Source organism: Columba livia, chromosome 16, assembly GCF_036013475.1.
Source record: "Columba livia isolate bColLiv1 breed racing homer chromosome 16, bColLiv1.pat.W.v2, whole genome shotgun sequence".
Taxonomy (NCBI): domain Eukaryota; kingdom Metazoa; phylum Chordata; class Aves; order Columbiformes; family Columbidae; genus Columba; species Columba livia.
The window spans coordinates 6,242,507-6,265,406 of record NC_088617.1 but is presented as its reverse complement, the minus strand read 5'-3'; the positions used below and the strand labels follow the sequence as shown (position 1 = coordinate 6,265,406).

Below are 22,900 nucleotides of genomic sequence, written 5' to 3'. Positions count from 1 at the left end.
CACCTTGCCTCTTGCCTTACCTCTCCTCCCACTGCCCCTCAGCCTTCGGCACCGCTCGACACCAATTCTGTCTTTGGGTTTTGCTTCTGTTTTGGCAGTCAGAGCGCTCGGAGGCTGCGCAGCCGCTGCGGGGGCCGGAGCGGAGGTGGAGGAGCTGCACCGGTGGGAAGGAGTGGGACCCCCAGTGCTCTCCCCAAGAGGAAGGATGTGATTTAAGGCAAATCTCCACTCCATTCCTGGGGGTGCCACATCCCCCCAAGAGCAGCAGGACCGGCAGGTGGCACAGACCCAGGACGAGCAAAGGCACAGTGGGAGGACGAAGAAGAGGAGGAGGAGAGCAAGAGCGCTGGCATGCAGGGAGCAGCGCCCAGCTGCACCTGGCTCCTGCACCAACACCAAATCTGCAGTTTGACCTTTTCCAGCAGGTTTCCCACTGAGCTCCAAGCTGTGTCCCCTCTGGAGTGGGAGTCATGGGCAGCATCACCGCTGGGGACGTGGGTGACAGAGGTGGCACCATGGGTGGCACCATGGGTGCCTGGTGATGGCCATGGTGCAGTGTTAGGTGGAGCTGGCATTTCGTAAGTGTGGGGGAAAGGGCCTCTGCCGAGCTGGCCTGGGGAGCGGCTGTGACTTTCCATGCCTGTGGGAAGCGGACTGCCACCGTCCAAGCATCTGGGCTTGTTATGATGGGAGAGGAATGCCAAATATTTTTCTTCCTTATCCACTACCATCCGCTCAAACCCGCCCCTGATCAAACCCACATTCACCGCCTGGGATGCACGAGGGCGCCTGCTCCGGAGCAGATTTCCCTCCCAGCAGCTGCGGGAAGCTCCTTGTACCTGGGGGGAAAACCTTGGGCCAGGGGCTCCCTCTGTCCCACTGCCCCTTGCTGTCCCCTTCCCCTACTGCCAGTCAGTGCCAGCCATTTCATTTTCACTTTGCCGCCTTGTCCAGGAGCAACTCTGTACCAGCATCACTGTGCCAGCATCGCTAGTGCCAGTATCACTGTGCCAGCATCCCTGTGCCAGCATCCCTGGCTGACCTGCAGCTCTGTCAGGGTCACACTGTCCCCTCCAAAGCCCCAGGCACCCCAAAAGCAGCCCCTCATGCCACGGGTGCGTAGCCGGGATGCCGGCCATGCTGGGAAGCGGGCGGTGCTGCCTTGGAGGGTCACCAAGATTTTTTTTTTCAAAGATGAAAGCATGCTCAAGTGTCAAACAAACTTTCCATATTATCTTCCTGGACACTCTCTCCCGGATTCTTTTGGAAGACAGAAGAGGAACATTGCATTCCCTCCCCGCTGGTGTGGGGTGCTTCTCCCCGGCATTACCCATGAGTCACCACGGTTGCCGCCCCGGCACAGCCAGCAGAGCTTCCCGCCCCCCCTGGTGCCCCAAAACACCTCCCAACACAACAGAGAGGTCACAGACGTCTGATTAATCAACAGACAACACATCATCCCTTTCCATCACAGTTTTCAGAGGTGTAGTCATAAATAGCCAGATTAAGGCAAATGAGAGGATTTCTCTGCTCCCTCGGGGCCACCCAGCACCCACTGGCGAGGAGCCGGGACCGGCAGCTCTGCGGCCTTGGCAAAGGCTCCGTTATTGCACAGCCCAGCGATGAGATGAGCAAATTGCCACGTGCCGTCCCCAAGGACCCGGCACTAATGAGAGCTGACTAATTAGCGCGCTCCTCCTGCGAGGGGCTCGCCCTGGCAGGGCTCGCGCCGACATCCGCTGGCTCGTGCCAGCAGCCAGAGGCAGGACCAGGGACGAGGCGCTTCCCTGGCCCGTGCACAGCGTTTTCCTTCCAGGCCTGGACAATGAGAGTTCCTGATCAGCTCCGGGGAGGTGGGCTGGCCCTGCTGCGGCGCCAGGAGCTGCCACCAGCTCCGCCAGGCTGGCACCCATGTGGGCACCCGCGGCCATGGGCACCTGTCACCGGCAGCGCTGGCACAGCCACCTGCAACCATGATTTCTAGATACTCCAGAATCTCCACTGCCATTCTCATATCCCTATTTTTCTCAGCTCCTGTGCCGGATGGTGCCACCCTGCCCATGCCCATGGAGGCCTCCCAGCCCATGCAGATCGACGCTGGGGATGCCGTGTTGTGGCCTTGGCTGTTTATGGAGAGTAAGGCTGAGCCAGATGCTGAAAACCTGCATTTTATGGGTAATTGTTCAATTCCTTTCACATTGGCATTAAAAAAAAATCCTAAAGTGAACCCAACCATCATTACTCCTGATTTCCTACAGCGAGGGCAAAGGGGTCTGAAACGGCTCCTTTGTTGTCTGAATCATTAACTCTTTGGGAATGAAACTCAGTGGGGCTGGATGGGAGTGGCAGGGAGAGGGAGAGCAGGAGGGGGGAATTCCAGGGGGAACAGGGGATGGTAACCCCAATGTTTTCCCTAGGCATGGCTAGATGCCCCAGGACACTGAGGGGCACATCTACTGCAGACCTGTGGGCAACTCGCCCCAGTGCAATGAGTTTGCTGGTGCTCAGCAATTCCCCAATGCGTTCGTCGCTCCCAAGTACAGCAGACCCAGAGCATTCCAGGTGGGAATGTGCCCTACCCGGCTGTCCTCAGCCTTGTCTGCAGAAACAAATCCCATAAAATTGGTGCAGACCGCAAGAGTGGAGCAGACAGAAACTCTCCCTTGGTTGAGTGGAAGCCATCAGAACCGAGATCCAAACACAAATCTCTCCCTGGAGCGAGTGGGGACACAGCAGCTGGCAGAGCCACTAAGCACAGCTCAAGAAACGCTGGGTTTGCCCACAAAAGATGGAAACCAGTTCTTGGCCCTTTTATTTCCCTGTGCCTGCAGCCAGCTGGGATGGCAAAGGGGTCAGCAACTGTCTCAGGGGTTGCGGGTACTTTGGGGAGCCCTGCATGGGGCAAGAGGGTGGGCGCCTGCGTGGGAGCCGGGAAGGGCTCAGTGCAGCTCAGCTCAGTTTAGCTGATCTTGGCTCAGCGCAGATCAGTTTAGCACAGCTCAGCTCGGCTCGGCACTGCTCGGGTTGGCTCAGTGCAGCTGGGCACAGCTCCGCTCAGCTCGGCTCAGGTCGGCTGGGCTCGGCTCACTTCAGCTCGGCTCAGTTCAGCACAGCTCCTGCAGCTCGGAGGGAGGTGAGTTACGAAGCGCTTGGAAAATCAGAGTCAGATGCGATCCCGGGGACAGCCAGGGCAGATCCGCAGCCGCCGCCGGAGCTGCCGGGGACTCCCCGCGGCTCCCGGCCCGGGGGGCTCAGCCCGGCCCGGGGGTCTGACCAGCGGGGTTGCCGGGGCCGGAGCGGGGCTGAGCCGAATGGGGCTGAGCCGGGGGGGCCGAGCCCGGGGTGGGGGCGGTGCAGGCAGCGTCACCCACCTGGCTCCACCCCTCCCAAAAGTGGCAGGGGCTTCGCCGTGACCCCGGCGCTGGGATGGCAGCGGGACAGTCGCACCGCGGCGGGACAGCGGGACGGTCCCCAGCCGAGGTGGCGGCTGGAGCGCTCCGGCGGGGGGAGACTCCAGCCAGTTTGTTTGCTAGTCGCTTTGTTGCTGCTGGGGGATATTTTATTATTATTACTATTTTGAAGTGCGGGGGGTGGCGAAGGGGGGCTGGCACCGGCTATAAAGGCAGAGCTCCCCGGAGCAGCCAACGCTTCCCCGGCACCATGAGTGCTGCCCTGGCCTGACACCCCCGCGTCCCCGGGGGTCCCAGCTGATGGCACCGTGGAGCGCGGCTGCATCCCGGGGTGGGATGGTGTGAGCCTAGAGCTGCTCTCCTCTCCACCACCCACCGTCCCTCGGCTGGAGCTGGACTCGCCAGCCGCTTGGATGATTTGATTTCTACCCTGCCTGAAATCACTCCTGCCCAGATGCAGTGGATAATATTCATGTTGCTGTTATTCATCAGCTCCATGGAAATGCTCATGCAGAACCGATGGAAGAAGCAAGGTACGGTGCGTGTGGCCGGCTCATCCTGCTCAGGTGCTGTGAGGCAGCTTGGGGACATGGGGCTGCTGGCCCCTGCCTGCCCTGCCAGTGCTTGGGCTGCTGGTGATGCCTGCATGGAGAGGGCAGAAGGTGTGAATCGGGGCTGATCGACACCTGGGGCTGGAAGAAGCTGGGAACCAGCATCCCCAGCCTGGCTGCATTCCCCTCTGGGTGCACGGCCCGGGCTGGATCAGCAGGATGTGGAGGAGGCCATGCCCAGCCCCATGGCACTGCTTGCCCCATGGCAGTGCTGCCCTCAGGGCTGGCAGGGAACAGGGGGACAGTGGCTGGCACTGGGATGAGCGGTACAAACCCCAGGAGCAGTGAGTGCAGTGGGGATAGTACAGAATGAGCTGATTTTCCAATATTTTTCTCCTTTGCTTCACACATTAAGTGTGTGGGGAATAAAACCTCCTGGAAGGGTGCTCAGAGTCACCGCAGGCATTGCCTTTCCCCTTCCCCATCCTCCTCTGAGCAGAGGCACCAGCCAAGCCACTGCTCAGTGCCAGGGCAGGATGTACGCTGGGGCTGTGCCGAGGTACCCACACCCTCTGCTGGGCACCGGCTCGTGTCCCCCCACTGAGAAGAGCCAGCCGGCTGTGGGAATGGGGCCAAGGCTGCTGCTTGGCTCTGCACTGGGACCAGGTTGTTTTTGGAACTGGCATGTGCCAGGGTAGAGACAGGACCTGTCAGGACCAAGGATCTTGGAGGCTGGAGCCTGGACAGTTTCCCTGTGGCTGATGCATGTTAAAGATGTGTGGAGCAGCAAGCACACATGGTTATGTCATGGCCAGGCTGGCTGTTGAAACCCCCCGATCGGAAACAGCCAGGCACCCAGAGGGGCTGTGGGTGCTGCGGTGCCAGGGCTCTGGCTGCTGCCGTTCCATGCGGAGCAGCCCAATGCTGCGGGATGCACGGGGGCAACAGGTCCTGGCAGCACCCAGGAGTCTGGCCACAACTCCCTGCCTGGAATGTGTGTTGTATCTCCTGTATAACCAGCGCAGAAGGGCCAGCATCGCTTCTGGTGGCTGGGAGCTGAGAGAAGATGCTGCAGCATCCTACAGCCACCCCAGGAGTTGCCTCCAGCCGTGTCCTGCTGCCACAGAGGGACTGTCTGGGGGGCTCCCGGTGCCTGCAGAGCCCACAGCGGCAGAGCTGGGCTGGGAATAGGCAGCGATGGGTGATGCCGCACTGGCATCCAGCACCCCCATACCCTCTGTGCCCCCTGCCCAGTGCCCATCCCAGCTCAGCCCTGCACCCCAGGTCTGAAATCAGCACTCGTCAGGGGGAGGCAAACCCATCAGGTGTCCCTACTTTTGCCAGCACCACTGTGTTGGTGTCAGCCGGGTCTCGTTCCGTGGCACAGCCAGCTCTGCACCAGCTCCCCAGTGTTGCTCCCCGCGGCAGAGCTGGTGATGGGAACGTCTCTGCATCGGCTGGTGGCAGCGCAGGGTCCCACAGCCTGCACAGGGCTCCTCACCTTCCCTGCCCCGACTGGGGCTTGGAGAGAGCGCGGCAAAAAAAAAAATCATCAAAAAGAACGAGGGAAGGGAAAGAGGCTCGTAAATCCCTGGGTCTCCAGGGAAGCGGCTCCAGCTGCAGCCAGGAACACAAATGTTGTCAGCGTTTGGTAAATATGTAACGGAGACCATAACAACTTAATGGATCCAAGGTGCTTTGTTAGCACGCTCCCAGCAGTCGCAGCCCTAATGAAGCCTCCCGGCTGCACCACACGGTGCAGCTGCCTCCTTAGGCCTTGGCTTTGTGCAAAAAATCACCTTCATGCTGTAAGGTCTGCTGGCAGATGAAGCCTGAGCCCCGAATAGGCAGTGCTGGCACTGCTGGCACTGTCACCACTGCGCAGAGCCGGTACCTGCACCCAGCAAACACTTCCCAACGTGGCCGGGCACAGCAGAGGCATCGGTCACCTGCATGTAGGAGCTTGGTGGCCACTTACAGAGATGCCCAGCCAGGCTGGGGGTGCTGCAGGACACGGGGTGCAGGTAACCCCCAGTGCTGGTGGCTCAGCTGCTGCGGTCCCAAAGTGTCTTTGCGTCAGGAGCATGTCTCTGGGCTTCATCTCCCTGGGCGCAGGGAGGCAGCTCAGGGAGGAGGAGCGAGTGGCAGGGGCTGGGGGGTGGCGCCCTGTCCTTGTCCCTGGGAGCAGAGCCCACCTTGGGGTGGGCGCTGTCACGCAGGTCGGGAACACAGCAAAGGCAGCCAGGGAGGCGGCAAGGGTCTTGAGCAACCAGACAGATCCTTATCTTGGCTCCTCTTGAACTTTCCCGAAAGGCTCCTTGTCCCCTGACACTTAACAGCCATCAACTAATTAATCCAGGTCAGAGCAGATTGCTGCCCACTGATGAGCTGCTGCCCAGCTTCTGTTCAGATGCTTCCCACAGGATGGGCACAGTTGGTGCAGAGACAGGGACAGGCTGGCACCCCTGGACACAGGGTGAACCCCTGGACCTGGTGCCCAGGGTGACAGAGGTGACAGTGCCCAAGCTGAGTGCAACGGGGAACAATGGCTCTGTGCACCCCTTGCTGCCAGCCCACAGAGAACCGGGGATTTAGGGAGCGGAGGAAGGTGGGAGGTAACTGCAGTGAGACGGGATGCTGCTGTCACCTCCCTGGGTGGCAGAGAGGCTGCCACGGGGCTGAGACTGTCCCCAAAGCCTCGACTGTGCCATGCAGGTGTGACACAGCCACTTTCCATCGTTTGTCCCCACAGCGAGCGCTGGGCTGCTGGAGAACTGCACGGGCTGCGTCCTGTGCTCAGAGGACAATGGCTGCATCACCTGCCACCACCGGCTGTTCCTGCTCATCTGGAGGGACGGCATCCGCCAGTACGGGATGTGCGTCCACACCTGCCCCCCTGGCTACTTTGGCGTGCGGGGACTGGAGGTCAACAGATGCACAAGTATGTCCTACACTAGCTGGGGGCCCCTGGCTTGTCCCTGTGTCCCCTCACCACCCCACGGGTCCCAGCACTGTGGGAAGGGCCATGGCTGCGTTTCCTGCAGCATCCCTGGTGAGGGTAGCCGGGCCAAGGGGCTGCTTCCCTTTTTACCCAGAGCTGCAGCCCGGACCCCACACATTTGCCAAGGGCTTTGGGTGCCCGGCGGGTACCGGGGCTGCTGGCTCTTTCCATGCCGGCTCTCGGCTGGCGCAGCTGACCAGCCCTCCTTCCCGGCAGAGTGCAGGTCTCCCAGCTGCGAGAGCTGTTTCAGCAGAGACTTCTGCATGAAGTGCAAAGACAAGTTTTACTTGCACAAGGGCCAGTGCTTTCGGCAGTGCCCCCCCAGCACCGCGGCACAGCCCGGCACTCGCGAGTGCCAAGGTAAGCAGCACCCATACCCACGCCCTTGGTCCCTGGGGACATGCTGGGTGCTGCTCGGTCACCATCTCCCCCTTGCACCCCCGCTCCCCACAGAGACGTGCATGCCGGGGCCCTGGAGCCAGTGGAGCGCCTGCACCCATGAGGGCCGGACCTGCGGCTGCAAGTGGGGTGTGGAGACACGGGTGCGGGAGGTGCTGGGGGCTGCCCAGGAAGAGGGGGCTGCCTGCCCCGCGCTGCTGGAGACCAGGAAATGCCGCATGAGGAAGCACTGCCCAGGAGGTGAGCACCCCCTGCCCACCACCCCAGGGGTGGCTTCGTGCCCCTCCGAAGCGCTCCCCATGGTGTGCCATGGAAGGGGGTGGTGGCAGCAGCCCAGCAGTTGCTGGCGAGCCTGGTGTCATGTCCCAGGCATGTTGAGGCCGGTGGCTGTAACCATGCAGTTCTGGAGAAAGCCGCCGTCCCAGGCACATGTGCTGAGCAGCCCCTGGGACTGCCTGGAACAGGCCAGTGTCCCCTTCTGCCACCCGGCTGGGACAGGCACTGGCGTCAGCCACCACGGGGGGACAGGTCTGCCGGGCTCCGACAAAGGGAAAGGCACAGCTGGGGCTTTGTGACTCCCAGTTGTGAATAACCAGGGTTGAAACCCACCTGCAAAAAACCCTGAGCCCCCGAAATACCATCAGCGCTTGCAGAGCTGGAGGGCATCACCCGGGGGATTTCTGGTTGCCAAAGCATTGGGGAACACCCCCAGGGCAGGGTCGCTCTCCATGGCTTGGGCACGGGTGCGTGGCTGGCAATGGGAACCAGGAGGCGGCTGATGTCATTTCTGGATACAGGCGGCTGGACCGAAGCTGTTCTAATAAATCTCCACTCCAGAACTGGCAGAAAGGGGGAATCGCATGAGATACGGAGCTGTAGGGCCTGGAAGGAGATCTGAGCCGCCAGCCCCGGCCAAGCAGGGCTTTGCCGTGCGGAGCTGCGGGCTCGCCGTGTGCCGAGGGACGCCGTGTGCCGAGAGACGTGCCGGCCGGCACTGCCAGCGTGGCGGTGGCCAAGGGCGGCAGAGGAAAGGACTGGGAGGGATAGAAAAGGGATGGAGAAAGGGGGGCAGTAACAGGAGGCGTGTACGCTGGGCAGAGGCCACGGAGCCAGGAGAGCGGCTCCATCTCAGCACCATCACTCATAAATCATATTTTCCCGCTGACAGCAGAGAGGAGCTGATTTCCATCCCCGCCTTGGCGCCGATTCACAGCTTCAGGGCGCCAGGTGGCATCGATTTTGGGGATGTTCCCCTCCCTGCTGGGCTGTGCCGGCTCCGGACCCAGAGAGCTGGTGACAGTTTGATGTGGCAAGTTTGGCATGGGATGAGGACAGGCGGCTCCGGAGCGTGGTGTCCTGCGGCACGGTGCCGGGCGGATGCCTGCGGCGCCAGGTCTGGCACATGGCGGGTCCTGCCGTCACCGCAGCGCTGGCGTTTCGCCGTGTCCCATCTCATGGGGTGTCTGGGAAGGCAACAGCACCCTGGCAAAGCGCTCAGCCTCCCGCTCTGCCCGCAGCCCTGAGGCCATGGTGATGGGCTCAGGGAATGGCGAGGCTCCTCGCTCTAGCTGCTGCCTGGGACAAGCTCTGGAGCCGGGTCTGGCCCTGAGATGGCAGAGGGAAATCCATCCATGCCCCATGAGCAGCCCCCGTTGTCCCATCAGCCTGGGCAGCTCCTCCATGTCTGGCAGCTCCGGGTGTCCCCGCCGCGGCACAGCCTGCGTCTGCCCTCGCTCCCGGCTCCTGCCTGCCCGACCAAGTGCTGCCTTATGGGATCCAGATGCTGGAGGAGGACGGCGAGTTCACTTGATGTAGCCGAGACAAGCCAGGGAAGGACCCGAGCGTGTGATGAGAGATTTGTGCCACCACGTCTGAGCTGTCCTCGGGCAGCTGGAAGGGAGAAGAACCCGCGCTTGGCCAGGGCACAAACCCCCTTGCGCTGCTGTAAATCTGCCTTGTGTGTCTGCTGTGCTCTCCAGACACTCGGCATTCGTGCTGTGCCCTCTCCGTGGTGGGTGGCAACTGTCTGGAGATCAGAGCCGAAAAACAGAGCCAGGAAGGAAAAGAGCTGGAGCCCTCAGAAAGGATTGGTGATACCAGCCCTGGCACACACCACACCGGCCAGTCGCTGTCCCTATACCCCTCATGCGGGGAAAGTGGCACTGGGCACCCCTGTGTCACCCATCTGGGGGTGAGCAGAGTGCATAGTGGGCACAAGAGTAGAAGTGGAGGCAGAGCTGCAGGTTTTTGTGCAGCTGTCCCACTCCCCAGCACGGGCTCTTCTCCCCGTCAGAGCTCGTGGCACAGCAGAGCTCATCCTGGGTCCCTGCTCAGTGACAACACTAGCCAGCAGAGCTGGGAGCTGGAGGGTGCTCGGGGCAGCCCCTTGGGGTGTGCAGAGATTTGGGTCCCAAGACCTTATTGGGGTTGTGCTGCCTGGGCCAGGAGCATTCCTAGGGAGAGCATCCCCACCCACGCATGGCCACCCCACCTCCCACCGTACCCAAACCCTCCTGGGGAACCTGCTGGGTACCGCAGGAGCCCGCAGCGGTGGGCAGCACCGGCTGGTCCAGAGGGAGCCATGGCCCTGCACCACAGCAGAGCCTGACATCACCGCAGCACCACTTTGAGGTGTTGGTGCAGCCGCCGTCCGGTTCCGACACTCCCAGTCCTCGCTCAGAGAGAATCTGGGGGATCTCCGGGCAGCCCCAACAGTTTGGTTGAGGTGGCCCCAGCCCATTCCTGTACATTTGCGGGGTATCAGGATTTAAAGTCCAGCCATGGGAGACAGGGGGACAATGCATCGGTGTTCCTGGCCTTCCCGCAGACCCATGCTGCTGTTTGGTGACCTGGAGGCGGGCTCTGGGGTCCCCCAAATCAAGAAGCGGGTCCTGTGCTAACACCCAGGACAGGATGCGGGATCCGCATCCCATGGATGGGGCTTGGGGTGGATACTGCTGCCCAGCTGACAAGCGAGCCCTCCTTTTCTCCTCCTTTTCTTCTCTTCCAGAGAAAACTGAACCCAAAAATAAAGGCAAAAAGCGGCAGAAGAAGCCAAAGACAGAACCGCACGTGGGTACCTAGCGAAACCAGCACGTGAGCCGGTGAATAGCGGTGGGAGCTGGTTGGGAGCTCTCTGTGCCACTGGCCGGTGGCATGAAGAGGTCCCAACCAGCTCCCACCGTGCTACCCCGGCCACATCGCCCTTGTTTTTCCATCCACAAAAAAAAAAAAATTGCACAATTTTCTCCCCCCCTCCCATTTCTTTTGAGACAATTTATGGCCTGTAAAACATTTCCTTTTCAGAAAATCTAATTTGCAATGTCCAAAGCGATGCCTCGGGGCTCGGGGAGGGGGTGGCTTCTTGTATTTGTTTTTTCCCTCTCCCCCAGCCTTCTCAGTCCCTTCCCTTGCTCTGGATGGATGGGATGGGGGTTGATCCTCGGGGTTGGACCCCATCTCTGCTTGGGTACCGTCCCCCAGGGCTGAGAGATGCTCTGTCCCCATGGGGCCCCGTTTGTACAGGGGTGCTGCAGTGCATAGGGTGCCACCGAGCTGCTCTGGGTGCTGGATAAGGTCCCCCATCCTCAACCACTGTCACAGAGAGCGGTGGGACCCCCAGAGTTCAGACTCCATTGGGGATGATGACATCAGTCATGGTAGTGCAGTCTGGTGCTCAATGGCACAACCGTGCACCAAATCCTGCTGTCCTCAGGCTCACAGAAGGGCTGGAGGAACCTCTCTCCCCACCTGATGTGGGTGCAGGGATTTGGGGTGGCTCTGGCCGGGTTTGGTCCAGGACAGGGGGTGCACACGCTGCAGCTGCTGGAGCCCAGGCAGGGGATGCTGCTGCCTGCTGCATCCTCTGGCCAGGACCCACCGCAGCCCCTCCTAAATGTCACCAGGGGCAAATTGCTGTCCCAGCCACAGGCATCTCTCTATTTGGAGGTGTTCTGGGTCAGATACCCCGTCCCTGCACCAGGCAGGGGGAGGCCAGGTCAGGGGGGTTGTCAGGGCTGCACAGACCCTGCAGGGCGAGAGCGCTGGGGCTGACACCAAGCTGCCACAGCAGCTCCTCCATTCGCTTAATACCAAATAAATGTATTAAAACTCCACCATCCCTCTCGCCTCCCTGTTTTCCTCATGTCCATGAGGCGCTGCCGAAAGGGGACAGGGGACAGGGACACTGGCTGGGGCCATGGCATCACCCTCGCATCCCCCTGCGTGGCACTGGGCATGGCAGCCCGGCTCTGCGCCAGCCCATGGCACTGCTGGGGGTGCAGGAGCAGCTGAGTCTCTCCGATGTCCCCCACACACAGCTGTCCCCAGCCCCTGAAGGGGACGGGAACAGCAGCCATCAGCATCGGTCCCCTCCATCCCACAACCTACAGCCTGTGCCCAGTGTGTGGCTCCCAACGTGGGGGGTCACCCTGTCTGGCCTCCTGGTACTGGAGGAGTCTGGTGAAAGGTTTTAGTGTTTTTATTTAAAGCATCACCAGCATTTTTTGGTGGCTGAGCCAACAGCTGGAGCGAGCAGCAAGCATGTCACCAGGGCTGCAAGTACCCCAGGCTGGGCTCTGCCACCGGCAAGCACCGAGAGGCTTGTTTGGCCGGTTGCTAATTGAGTGAGAACACTGGGCATCACTGGGCCACGATGGCAGCAGCAGCTGGGCCCAGCCATGTAATTGAAGGCACAGCCATGTAGGGACAGGTGCCCCCCACCCTCTCCTGACACACACACCTCAAGCCCAGGGAACCCCGCTCTGCCAAACCATCTTGTCTCCCCCACCATGGTTGTCCCCTCCTGGGGACCCAACCTGGATCTACCCCAGCACACTGGCAGCCGCCGTGACCCTTGGCTGGTGACACACAGCCGTCCTAACCCCCACCAGCCCCCAAGCCCAGGAACTGGGCACCCCGAGCCCTGCGCAGGGTCTGGCTGGGACGCAGCCCCTGTCCCGGTCCCCACGGGTTCGTCCCGTGGCCAGAGAAGTCAAACCCAGGCCTGGCTCCCGCTAGTGTTATAAATAGCCAGGACGTGGGGCGGGAGCTCTGCTGCCCGGGGGGGGTGTCCCGGGGCGGCGTGTCCCAGCGGGTGCCTGTTGGGGGGTGCTGGGGCTGGGGGGTGGGAGGGCTCAGTGCTGGTGTGGGCAGCTCGTCCCCACTGCCCTGGGAGGTGCAATGAGCTGTGCAGAGAACAGTCGGGGGGTTCAGCCAGGGGGGCACAAGGGCTGCGTGTGTGTGTGTGCGAGAATTTATAGATCACGTGTGAAACTTGATCTCCCCGCAGTGGGCCTGGAGGAGAGAAAAAAGATAGAAGTATTGTTTTTAAAGATTTTTTTCCTTTGTTTTTCTTTTTCTTTTTTTTTTTCTTTCCCCTCTCCCCCTGCGAGGGCTGCGGCCGCCTGGCGATAAAAGGCCGGGGCGGCCAAAGCCGGCTCAGAGGGAGGAAATGCCGAAATCGCAGCATTTCGACTTGGCGGCGAGAACCCACTGACCCATCCCAGCACAGAGCAGCATCGCGGCCACCCGGGAGGTGCCAGCGCATTCCCAGCCACGGCACCCGGCTGTCACCCCCCCCAGCACTGCGGGGACCCCTGCGCCATGCGGGTGCTCAGCATCAGCCTTGTGGCCTTGACCTTGGCCACGATGATTCTGTGCGCAGCCGGAGCCCAGCGCCGGGCGTTGGAGGGGAGCGGCCGCCGGCGGTACCACCGGGTGCAGCATGGGCACTGCAGCTACACCTTTGTGCTCCCTGAGGCCGACCCCCTGCCCTGCCCGGGCTCCCCCGGCCCCGCCAACGTGCTGCTGCAGCGGGACTCACCGGCCAGCACCGCGGTCACCAGCCACGGGGCCACCGAGCGCCTGCGGCACCTGGAGAGGATCCTGGAGAACAGCACCCAGTGGCTGCTGAAGGTAGGGTGCAAGGCGGGGGGGACAGGGGGTTGTCCCCAGCACCCAAGTGTGCAGCATCCCTGTACCAGGTTCCTGCTTCAGCTCTGCCTGCTCTGAGCTGCTGGCGGCAGAGCCGAGTGCTGGGGGGGCTTGTACCCCCCCAAGCAGCAGCACTGCCGCCGGACTGCATCTCCTCTGCAGGTTTGCACCCCAGGCCTGATCCTGCCCTGTTTATACCAGGCACTGTATCAGCAGAGGGGATGGGTGCTGTGGGTGCTGTGGGTGCTGCAGGTGCTGCAGCTCACTGGTGCTTGTGGCTGCAGCTGTGTCCTCTGCCATCGCCACTGTGACTGTCCCCTGCCATCCCTGCTGTGACTGTCCCACTGCAGCTCCTCCTCCCAGTCCCAGCGAGGCTGTGCCAGGCAGACCTTGGGGCTCAGAGTCACCCGTTCTGGGTCAGGATGCAGTTTTGCTCGAAAGCTCCTGGGAAGGGTTTTGGCAAGCGGCAGAGCGAGAGACCTAAGGGAAGGGGCCACCAAAACCTCTCCAGCTTCATTGTTTTCCCATTTCTGGGCTTTACAAAAGCTCCAGGCACTTTGAGTGGGATCCGCGGCTCCCGGGCAGCCTCACAGCACATGGGTGAGTGGTAGGGTGCAGGATAGGGACAGTGGGTGCCGCAGCAGAAGGGCTGTGTGCCCAGGGGGCTGTCCCCCACCCCAGCTCTCCCCATCCCCACCGCCCACGGCAGGAAGCACCATTTCCTTCCCGAGGGCTCGCACTGCAGCCTCCATCTGCTGAGTGCGGCTGCCTGCGTCAGACCCAGGAATAGCTCCCGGACGCCTCATCCCAGGGGACACCTCCCCAGGGGGCTGTATACCCCACAGCCCGGCAAGGCAGCAGCACCAAGCCCCTGGTGCTGATAAGAGGGCGAGTGGCTCGTCCCCAGCTGTCACTGAGCCTCCAGCCGAGCGGCATCGCCAGCACAGCTGCAGGCGCATCCAGGACTCACGTGTCTTTGCACCCCAGTTTCCCAGGTGATGTCACCAACTGAGCAGGGCCATCAGCGCTGTGACATGGTGTGTGCCAAGTCCCCACAGTGCCAAACACACCCACCTCATCCCATCCCATCCATCCCAACCCATCCTATCCCACCAGATCCCCATCCCATCCTATCTCCCTCTCCATTTAGAGGCAGTTTGCAGCTATTTTTTTTTGCTGTTCTTTGGCTTTCCTAATTTAACCGGAGCTGCCCAGGGAGGCTTGTTTTGGTCGGACTCCAGGCCTGAACAAACAAACTTGGGCTCAAAGGAGGCATCAGATTCGGGGACAGATTGTAAACAACGTCGTATCCCTGTCTGTGCTGTTCTGGCCTGAGGAGCCCTGCCAGGTGCTGGGGTGCAGGTCCATATCTCCTATGTGCACCCGCATGGCCAGGAGGGGCAGGGACACAGTGAGAAACCAGTGCATGAGGACACGTGGCTTCTGCTTACCATCCCATCGGCTGTTCCCACCTCAGGAAGAATTAATTTTAGTTCAAACACAAACATTTGATGGTGCTGCTGGGTCTTCGGGCGAGCTTGGGGCAGTAGCAGAGTGGCAGTACTGGGGTGCCCGTGGCACAGGGGCTGGTGCTGCTCACCCCGGCGTGGGTGCAGAGGTGCAGGCAGCAGGTGGGGGGACTTTCCCCACCTCTGGCCCTGTGGCTCCCCTGGCCGGTGCTTTCAGGTTGCTTAGAAATGCTGGGGCAGGATGGAGATAGGGACAGGGGAGGGATGTGACTGCAAGAAGGTGGCACAGGACCATCCAGATGTGGCAATGGGTCCCTGGCACTGGGACAGCCGGGTGGCCAGGGTCCTTCCTGCTCCCAGGCAGTGTTTTGGGGTGACCCACATCACCATGGTTGTCCCCCCCAAGTCACTGTGCCCTTTGTCATCCATGGGGCAAAGGGAGGGCGATCCCAGTTTCCCAGTCCTTTGCACAGAGCCTGTCCCACTTGGGTCCCCTGTGCCACCCATAGCTGGGGACACTGTGTCCCCCTCCAGCTGCAGCTGCTCACAGGAGCTGAGGCTCCATCGCTGGCTGCACTCAGCTCTCCCCATGCCAGCCTGACCTTTTCCATGGGTATGTGCTGCCCTCGGGCTCCGAGATATGTTTATTTAAAAAAAAAAAAAAAAAAGAAGGCAAGATTGAGGGGGAGAAAAGGCCTCCCCAAGCCCTGTGAAGCAACAAGATTAACGACGTGGTTAAAGGGAAACTCTCCAGCAATCACTCAGCTCGGGGAAATGTTTTCCAGACGTGGCTCTCCAACCTTTCCCTGCTTCCTCCCTGCTAGCACGTTCCGCAAGGGAAAATCCCTGGTGAATTGGGGTGCAGCCGCGCTGGCCAGGGACACGCTGGTCTCTCATGGGTGCTTGTGGTGGGGTGATGGTTTCATTGCTGTCCAGGTTTGGGGAGGGGGGAACAGGGCCCTGCTGCAGCCAGTGAGATTTCGTTATGTGCAAACAAGTGCAGAGCAGAGCCCTGTGCCCTGGCCCACTGCCAGACCCGCTCCTGTGCCGAGCATCCTGCACCGCTCTGTGCCGAGCATCCCGCACCGATCTGGTGCTGAGCATCCTGCACCGGTCTGTGTCGAGCATCCCGCACCGATCCTGTGCTGAGCATCTCAGCACCTTGGCTGCTGGCTGTGCCATCCAGAAGAGCATCATCCCACCGTGACTGGACCCACCTGGGACACAACCCCAAGAAATGCGCAGGGACGTGGGGCTCTGTGGGCACTGGCTGGGGGTCAGGCCAGAAGCAGAATCAGAGCAGTTTGGGGACAGTGGGATCTGTGGGGTGCCCCGTGGTGCCTTCCCAGAGTGGGCGGCTGTGTGGCCCCTCCTGCTCCCCACAGCCCCCACTGAGAGACCGTGCCCCTGCCGAGGCCATCGCCCTGGGGAGGGGCCGAATGGGAACCTCATGGTGTGGCTGCCAGAAATAGAAAAGCCTTTGGGAAAGGCAGCTCCCCACGGGCTGGGAAAGCGGAAGCGACATCTCTGCAGCGTCTGCAGCCCCGAGCACTTCTTCCCAGCTCCAAGTGCTTCCCCGGCAGCACCAGGGGCCGGACGCCCACTCACCTTCCCCAGCTGATGGTGGCCCCGCACCCTCCATGTCCCCCAGTCCTGGGAAACCAGTGCTGGGGCTGGCAGCGGAGCCAATGCTGATGTAGGTGGCGACGCCAATACTGACGCCGGCCACCCCCTGCCCAGCTGCTCGGCACAAGGCCACCCTGGCTGGGCACGTGCAAACCCATGCCAGGTCCTGGCAACCGGCTGGCACCGAAGAGCAGGAATCTTGGCAGCTGGTGCTGAGGGGCTCCCCGGCAGCAGCACAGCCCATGGACAACTTGCTCTGTCCTCCCAATGATCCTCATACAGCCCTGAGATGGGTTGTGCCGTGCTGAACCCCACAGGGGTGTGCCTGGGGGCTGTGCTGAGCTCAGTTTGGGTGCCAAAGGAAGACGCAGTGAGGTCCCCAAATGACCCACCATGCCCCTGCTCTCCTCTGCAGCTGGAGAGCTACATCCAGAGGAGCATGCGGCCAGAGCTGGCACAGCTGCGACAGACGGCGGTGCAGAACCAGACCGCAGCCATGCTGGAGATGGGCAGCACCCTCCTCAACCAGAGCGCCCAGCAGAGCCGCAAGCTCACTGACGTGGAGGCGCAGGTAGGGGGTGGCCAGGGCATGTGGCACATATGTCCCCACGTCCTTACCACCCCCAGGACCACGGCGAGTGGCATGGTTTCTCTGCTGCTAAAAGGGGTGCACCGTTTAATGCACCAGTGTGCAGAGGTACCAGGGTTGTGTGCCGGGGAGATGCAAGCCCAGTGAAACCGGGGACATGGTGTGACCCCGGCTGGTCACACCAACGCTCCCCTGCGCTCCCGGGGCAGGTGCTGAACCAGACATCACGCATCGAGCTGCAGCTGCAGGAGAACTCCCTGTCCACCACCCAGCTGGAGAAGCAGCTGCTGCTGCAGACCAACGAGATCCACAAGCTGCAGAACAGGAACAAGTAGGGCCTGGGGCAGCTCGGGGACCCACGCAGCCCCTACATCCCAGTGGGGAGGCTAGTATCTCACACCCCAGGAGCACAACTGCATTTGGGGGCGCTTGAACCCGTCCCAGGGCTGGCTGGGGTTCCTGGGGGGTTGCAGAGCCCCAGCACAGCCCTGTGGGCTTTGTTTTCCCTTGGTTAAGCACATTGGGTGGGATGCAATTTGGTGGGTGTGGGAGAGGACAGGGACAGCTCTGGGTCCCCACAGATCTGCTGGGTCCTCTCTGCCACCCTGCTCCCTGCACAGCCCCCCCATCACCGCTGCCCCCCATTCCAGCATCCTGGAGGTGCGGGTGCTGGCGATGGAGACGCAGCAGCAGGCGGAGCTAGCAGGGGCTCGCTCGAAGAAGGAGCAGCTGCAGCGGGTGCTGAGCTGGCAGAGCGGGGCCATCGCCGAGCTGGAGAAGTCACTGGCGGCCACCAGCACCAACGCCAGCCTGCTTCAGCGCCAGCAGCTCCAGCTGCTCGAGGCAGTGCAGAGCCTGGTGCGCCTCGTCACCCAGGGCAGAGGTGAGCTGGGGCGTGCAGGCAGGGTGCCGGCAGGGTGCAGGCAGCGATATTGCTCCTCACCCTCCCGAGAGGGTGCTGGGGCATTGTGCCAGCCCCTATGCTCGGCTCAGGCGTAGGTGAATTCACCCCAAAAATGAACCCTGTATCACATCCATGAAGCACCTCCGAGCCCACAGGGGAGGGTCCCTGGCCCAACACCATCCCAAGCCTGGCAAATCCCCCAGCTCAGGCTGGCGCAGCCCCAGTGCAGCCTGGCTGCCACCCCCAGCCCTGGAGATGGTGCAGAAGGAAGAAAAAGAATCAAAATAATCCCTGGGCACCAAAGCATCCAAAGGGAGAGGAGAAGAACAGCAAAGCCATGCAGGGCTGGGGGTCTGGGGGATTTCTGCCATCTCACCGTCCTGTCCGTCGCAGCAGCAGGGCAGGAGCAGCTGTTCCAGGACTGTGCTGAGCTGCGCCGGGCAGGCACCCACGCCAGCGGCGTCTACACCCTGCACATCACCAACCTCAGCGAGCCCAAAAAGGTGAGCACAGACCAGAGAGGGCTCCCAGTGCAGCACCCCAGGCTGCTGCTGACCCCTGTGCCACCCAGTGCCACCCAGTGACCCAGACCAGCGCGGGTATCCCTGTCTCATAGCACATCCCATACCCTCTGGCCGGGGACAGTGCTCCACACCCCATCTGACCGTGGGGCTGGGTTGTCCTGGGAGTGCAGAGGGATGAGGGCAGCAGCTGCTGGGTGAGGGCAGGGCTTGCACAGGCTTTCAGACAGGGGGGATAAAACTGATTTTAAACGTACCCACAGCCGTGTGCACCAGCCCCTGCCCTCAGCCACAGGGGGAGGAGAGACACCCCCCAGCCAGGCGCTGGGCTCGGCACATGATTAGCAAGCTCTAACACCCATGCAGCACCCATGCAGCTGAGCTGCCCAGCCCGGCGGGGATGCCCCCAGCCGCTCCCCCAGCCCGTCCCTTCTCTCCCTGCTGCAGGCGTACTGCGACATGGAGACGGACCGAGGGGGATGGACGGTCATCCAGCTTCGTGCCAACGGCAGCCTCAGCTTCCAGAGGGGCTGGAGGGAGTATAAGCAGGTCTGCATCCACCTGAGGAGGGGGGAGCCCTAGGGGCACCCCTGGCACCCCACACTCACCCACCCCACTGCTCCCCCAGGGCTTTGGGGATGCAGCAGGCGAGTACTGGCTGGGTAATGAGGCCGTGCACCTCCTGACAAGCCAAGCGCCCTATACCCTGCGCATCGAGCTGCAGGACTGGGAAGGCAGCCAGGTCTATGCCCACTATGGGAAATTCCAGCTGGGGAGTGAGCGGCAGCGTTACAGGTAGGAGAGGCACCGTGGCAGCATGAAATCACATCAACTCAGCGGGATTTCCCATCCAGCCAGCCTGGCACGGTGCAGCTCACTGCTGGGGCAGGTGGGGCTGATACAGCTGTAGCCACTGGGCACTCCCGGGGGTGCCAGGCATCCCCAGGATATTGCACTCATGACCGGGGAGGGACACTGAGCTCCTGCCACTGGGCTGGCGAGGACGGCGTGTCCAGGAGGGGTGGGAGGCAGCTGGGTGGTTTGGTGATGGGCTGGAGATGGGGGGAGATCCTGAGATCCCCTGCACTGTGTGTGCACCGAGCCCCAGCAAAGAGCACCAGAGGAGCCTCAGGGGTTCCCTCTGACACAGCACAGCATGACCCCCACCCCTGGGGACCCCTAGGACAGGCAGCCCTCAGCCATGCTGGAGCTGCAGGGTCTCTGCATCCCTGCATCCCTCCCTGCTGGCCCTCGCTCAGCTCGTGGCATCCCATGGCCTTCGACCCCCCCCAAGCAGGGCTGAGGAGCTGTGTGACCCCCCAGGCACTGACAGTGGCCACGCTGGGGGGCAGGCTGTCACTGCAGGACTACAGTGGGACGGCCGGGCAGCAGAGCGGGATGGCACCGCAGGGCACCCGCTTCAGCACCCGTGACGCTGACAACGACAACTGCCTCTGCAAGTGTGCCCAGATGCTGTCGGGAGGTGAGCAGAGGGTGGGACACCCACATAGCACCCATGGGTGCCAACCTGGGATGCCACCCTGCCCCTCTGCTCCCTCCTGGCAGGCTGGTGGTTCGACGCCTGTGGTCTCTCCAACCTGAACGGCATCTACTACCCAGCACGGCACAACATCCGCAAGCTCAACGGCATCCGCTGGCACCACTTCCAGGGGCCCAGCTACTCCCTGAAAGGCACTCGCATGATGATACGACCTGCCAGCTTCTAGCATGCCAGTGCTCAGGGCAGCACTGCCACTCGTGCCAGCCTGGCACAGAGGGAGGGCTCTGGGAGAGGGGACAGTTGGGCGACACTGAACCCTCCTGGCCACTGCAGGGAAGCTTTTCCCCCAGTTATATTTTTCACTCTTGTTTATCCTGCATTCCGGGAACCCGTGCACTGCAGAGAGGGACCATGGCACTACAGCCGTGCCGGAGGGACCCACAGGTGGTGACAAGGGGCTCTGTAGGAGCTGGCGGGAGGGCTCTGCTTCGAACCTGAGCCAGCCCCGCCACAATGGGCTTCGGCACACGGAAAACACCCAATCTGTCCCCAGCTTCTCTCCCCATCCTTCTGCGGGTGCCACTGGGTTTTGCCCCAGGGATGGGGGTCTGAGACTCCCTGGAACCCACTGCACACTCAGCTGGGCTCCAAGACGCAGTGGGTGCTTGGCCTTTTCCATATGTTTTTTGATTTGCAAAGCCCCCACCGTCTCACTTTCCCTGCAGGACTGTGGGGCTGAGGGAAGAATGGGGATCCCCAGGAATGCGAGGAGGACACAGGCTGCCCCCTCCCACATGCATGTCCCAAGCCACTGTCCCCATGCGCAGACACTGCTCCTCATGGGATGGAGCCAGGTGTCTCCAGCCCCTGAGGTGGACGGGAGGAGCAGGGGATGTCTTTGGGTACCCTGGGGGAACCAGTTCCAAGCTGGGATGGCTGGTGGCCCCGTGCTGGAAGGTGGTGTGGGCACAGGGACGGGCAGGATGGGGCTGGGGGTCACAGCTGGGGAGGGGGCTGTCATTTGAGATGGGGCTGGGGGGGTGGGAGATGGTGGGAAAGGTTCAGGGCGCTGGGGGGGCAGGGATCTGAGCTGGGCTGGGGGAGGGAGGAGGCAGGGGTGCAGGCGGGGAAAGTGGGGTTCGGGGTCAAGACCCCCCGTCCAGGGTTGTATTGACATGTCAAACCCCTCTGGTGGTACTTTTGGAAGCCGCCTGGGCAGAGTGGGGCACAGAGCAGATGGATCTCACCGCTTCCCCCCCCAGCTGCTGCAGCTTGGGCTGGAGGCACTTTTATTTTTGTACTAAGAGATATTTATTTTCTAAGCATCAGCGAGGCGGGAGCAGGCAGGGGCATCCCTGCGCCCCACTGCCCCCGAGCAGGGACCTGTCCCCCGGCTTCAGCAACACAGACAAAAGCAGAAGCTGGTGTTTGGCAGGCAGAGGGACCGCAGGACAGGGCAGGACAAACAGACCTTGGGCATCCCTGGGGGACCCCTGAGCCCCGCGCAGCTCAGTGCATGGGTGAGCCCACAGGAGGGCAGGGCTTGGTGACACCCAGTCACAGCCTGTCCTGTCACCCTTCTGTTCATCTGCAATCCCTGTCCCCCCTCCCTCTGGGGCCCGTTGTCATTAGAGTTCACTTGCAGCCAGGTGACAGCTCCCTGCAGCACCTTCACCCCTGAGGGACAGGGGTACCCCACTGGGTCCCCAGGTCACCTATTCCACTGGGTGCCAGGAAGCCCTGGGGACTGGTGACAGTGGTGGCAGCCTCTGGGACACCCAGGTACCACAGTGTCCCCCTCCCAAAAACGGGTCCCTCTTGCCCCAAGCAGGCATTTGCTGGGTGGGTGACGGCAGAGAACCTGCAGAGCCGAGGAGCAGAGGGGTTCAGGGATCCTCCACTGCCACCCAACTCAGTTCCCCCCGCCGCTCCCGGGGACAGGGCCAGTGCCCCGGGGTGGGACAAGGGACAGAGGAACGGGCTGCCCCCGCATCGGGACAGCAGGTGGTGGCACCAGCTGTGCCCACGGCAACAACGAAGCTCCCAATGCCCCCTCCTCACCTCGGTGCCGAGGCGTTCGCTAATTAACAGTGATTAAAGCACGTGATGCTGCTGGCACCTCCGGAAGCTGCTCATCAATGGGGCTGTGCGGAATAATTAAAAAATGGAAAATAGAGGCGGGGGGGCTGCCCGGGAACCTCGCCCCGCCCCCAGCGAGCAGCACTGCAGGCAGCAACAGCCCCGGCCCCCCGGCGGCTGCACCTGGGCCGGGGGCTCCGTGCCAGGGGGTTCGGCCCCACCCGGGGCTGGGCCGGGCTCCCCTGGGCGCTGCTGGTTCCTCTGCCCGCTGCCTGCAGCTCCTGCCTGCACACGGGGCGCCCACGGGGCACCCCGGCACGGAGGAGTGAGAGCGAGGGACACCCCCAGCTGTCCCTCCTCTCTGGAAATAACAGGCGGGCTCAGCTGCGGCTCTCACCGAAACCGGAGCCGCCGAGAGGCAGCTGCTAGGGACAGCGACAGGAACACGCAGAGCGGGTGCACTCTCGGCGGACAGTGTCACGTCCCTGCGGCTGTGCCGGGGGTACGTGCAGGCAGGGCCGGGGTGCAGGGTCAGCTGAAGGCTCCTGCTCCTGGAACACGGCTCCTCTTGTCCCTGCAGCTCCGTGCACGCGCACATGGACACACGTGCATACAAACGTGTGCGCATTGACACATGGACACACAAGCATGCACACACATGAACACGCATGCACACAGAGACATACGTGCACACATAAACTTGCATGCACATGGACATGCATGCACACAAACATGCATGTACGCTTGTACATACATGCACACAAATACGTGTGCACAATAGGACACACATGCACATGATCACACACACCCACATGAACACACAGGGCTTTGGGCGCCCATGCAGTTCGAGGGATGTCAGGATCAAGTGCACGCTGGCTGCCCAGCCCTGTGCTCGGCAGGGGTCTGGGGGGGGGCC

The 22,900-nt window shown here is 62.0% G+C and overlaps 2 protein-coding genes across 3 annotated transcripts; both read left to right on the top strand.

Moving 5' to 3' along the window:
* The first annotated feature begins 3,383 nt into the window (after positions 1–3,383).
* RSPO4 (R-spondin 4) lies at positions 3,384–11,479 on the top strand. The gene is made up of 5 exons (XM_005499547.3): positions 3,384–3,943; positions 6,714–6,902; positions 7,179–7,322; positions 7,416–7,601; positions 10,372–11,479. Exons 1-5 carry the CDS (start codon positions 3,865–3,867, stop codon positions 10,443–10,445), a joined length of 672 nt encoding a protein of 223 aa, XP_005499604.2. The 5' UTR covers positions 3,384–3,864; the 3' UTR covers positions 10,446–11,479.
* Positions 11,480–12,506: 1,027 nt separating this feature from the next.
* ANGPT4 (angiopoietin 4) lies at positions 12,507–22,023 on the top strand. 2 transcript variants are annotated; one of them, XM_005499545.3, is made up of 9 exons: positions 12,507–13,277; positions 16,806–16,961; positions 17,189–17,310; positions 17,630–17,862; positions 18,280–18,386; positions 18,852–18,953; positions 19,033–19,199; positions 19,757–19,887; positions 19,971–22,023. In XM_005499545.3, the coding sequence occupies exons 1-9, from the start codon at positions 12,966–12,968 to the stop codon at positions 20,129–20,131; spliced, it is 1,491 nt and encodes a 496-aa protein (XP_005499602.2). In that variant the 5' UTR covers positions 12,507–12,965; the 3' UTR covers positions 20,132–22,023. The 2 variants fall into 2 exon arrangements, with proteins under 2 accessions (XP_005499602.2, XP_005499601.2); XM_005499544.3 differs by having other exon boundaries at positions 18,277–18,386.
* Positions 22,024–22,900: the final 877 nt, after the last annotated feature.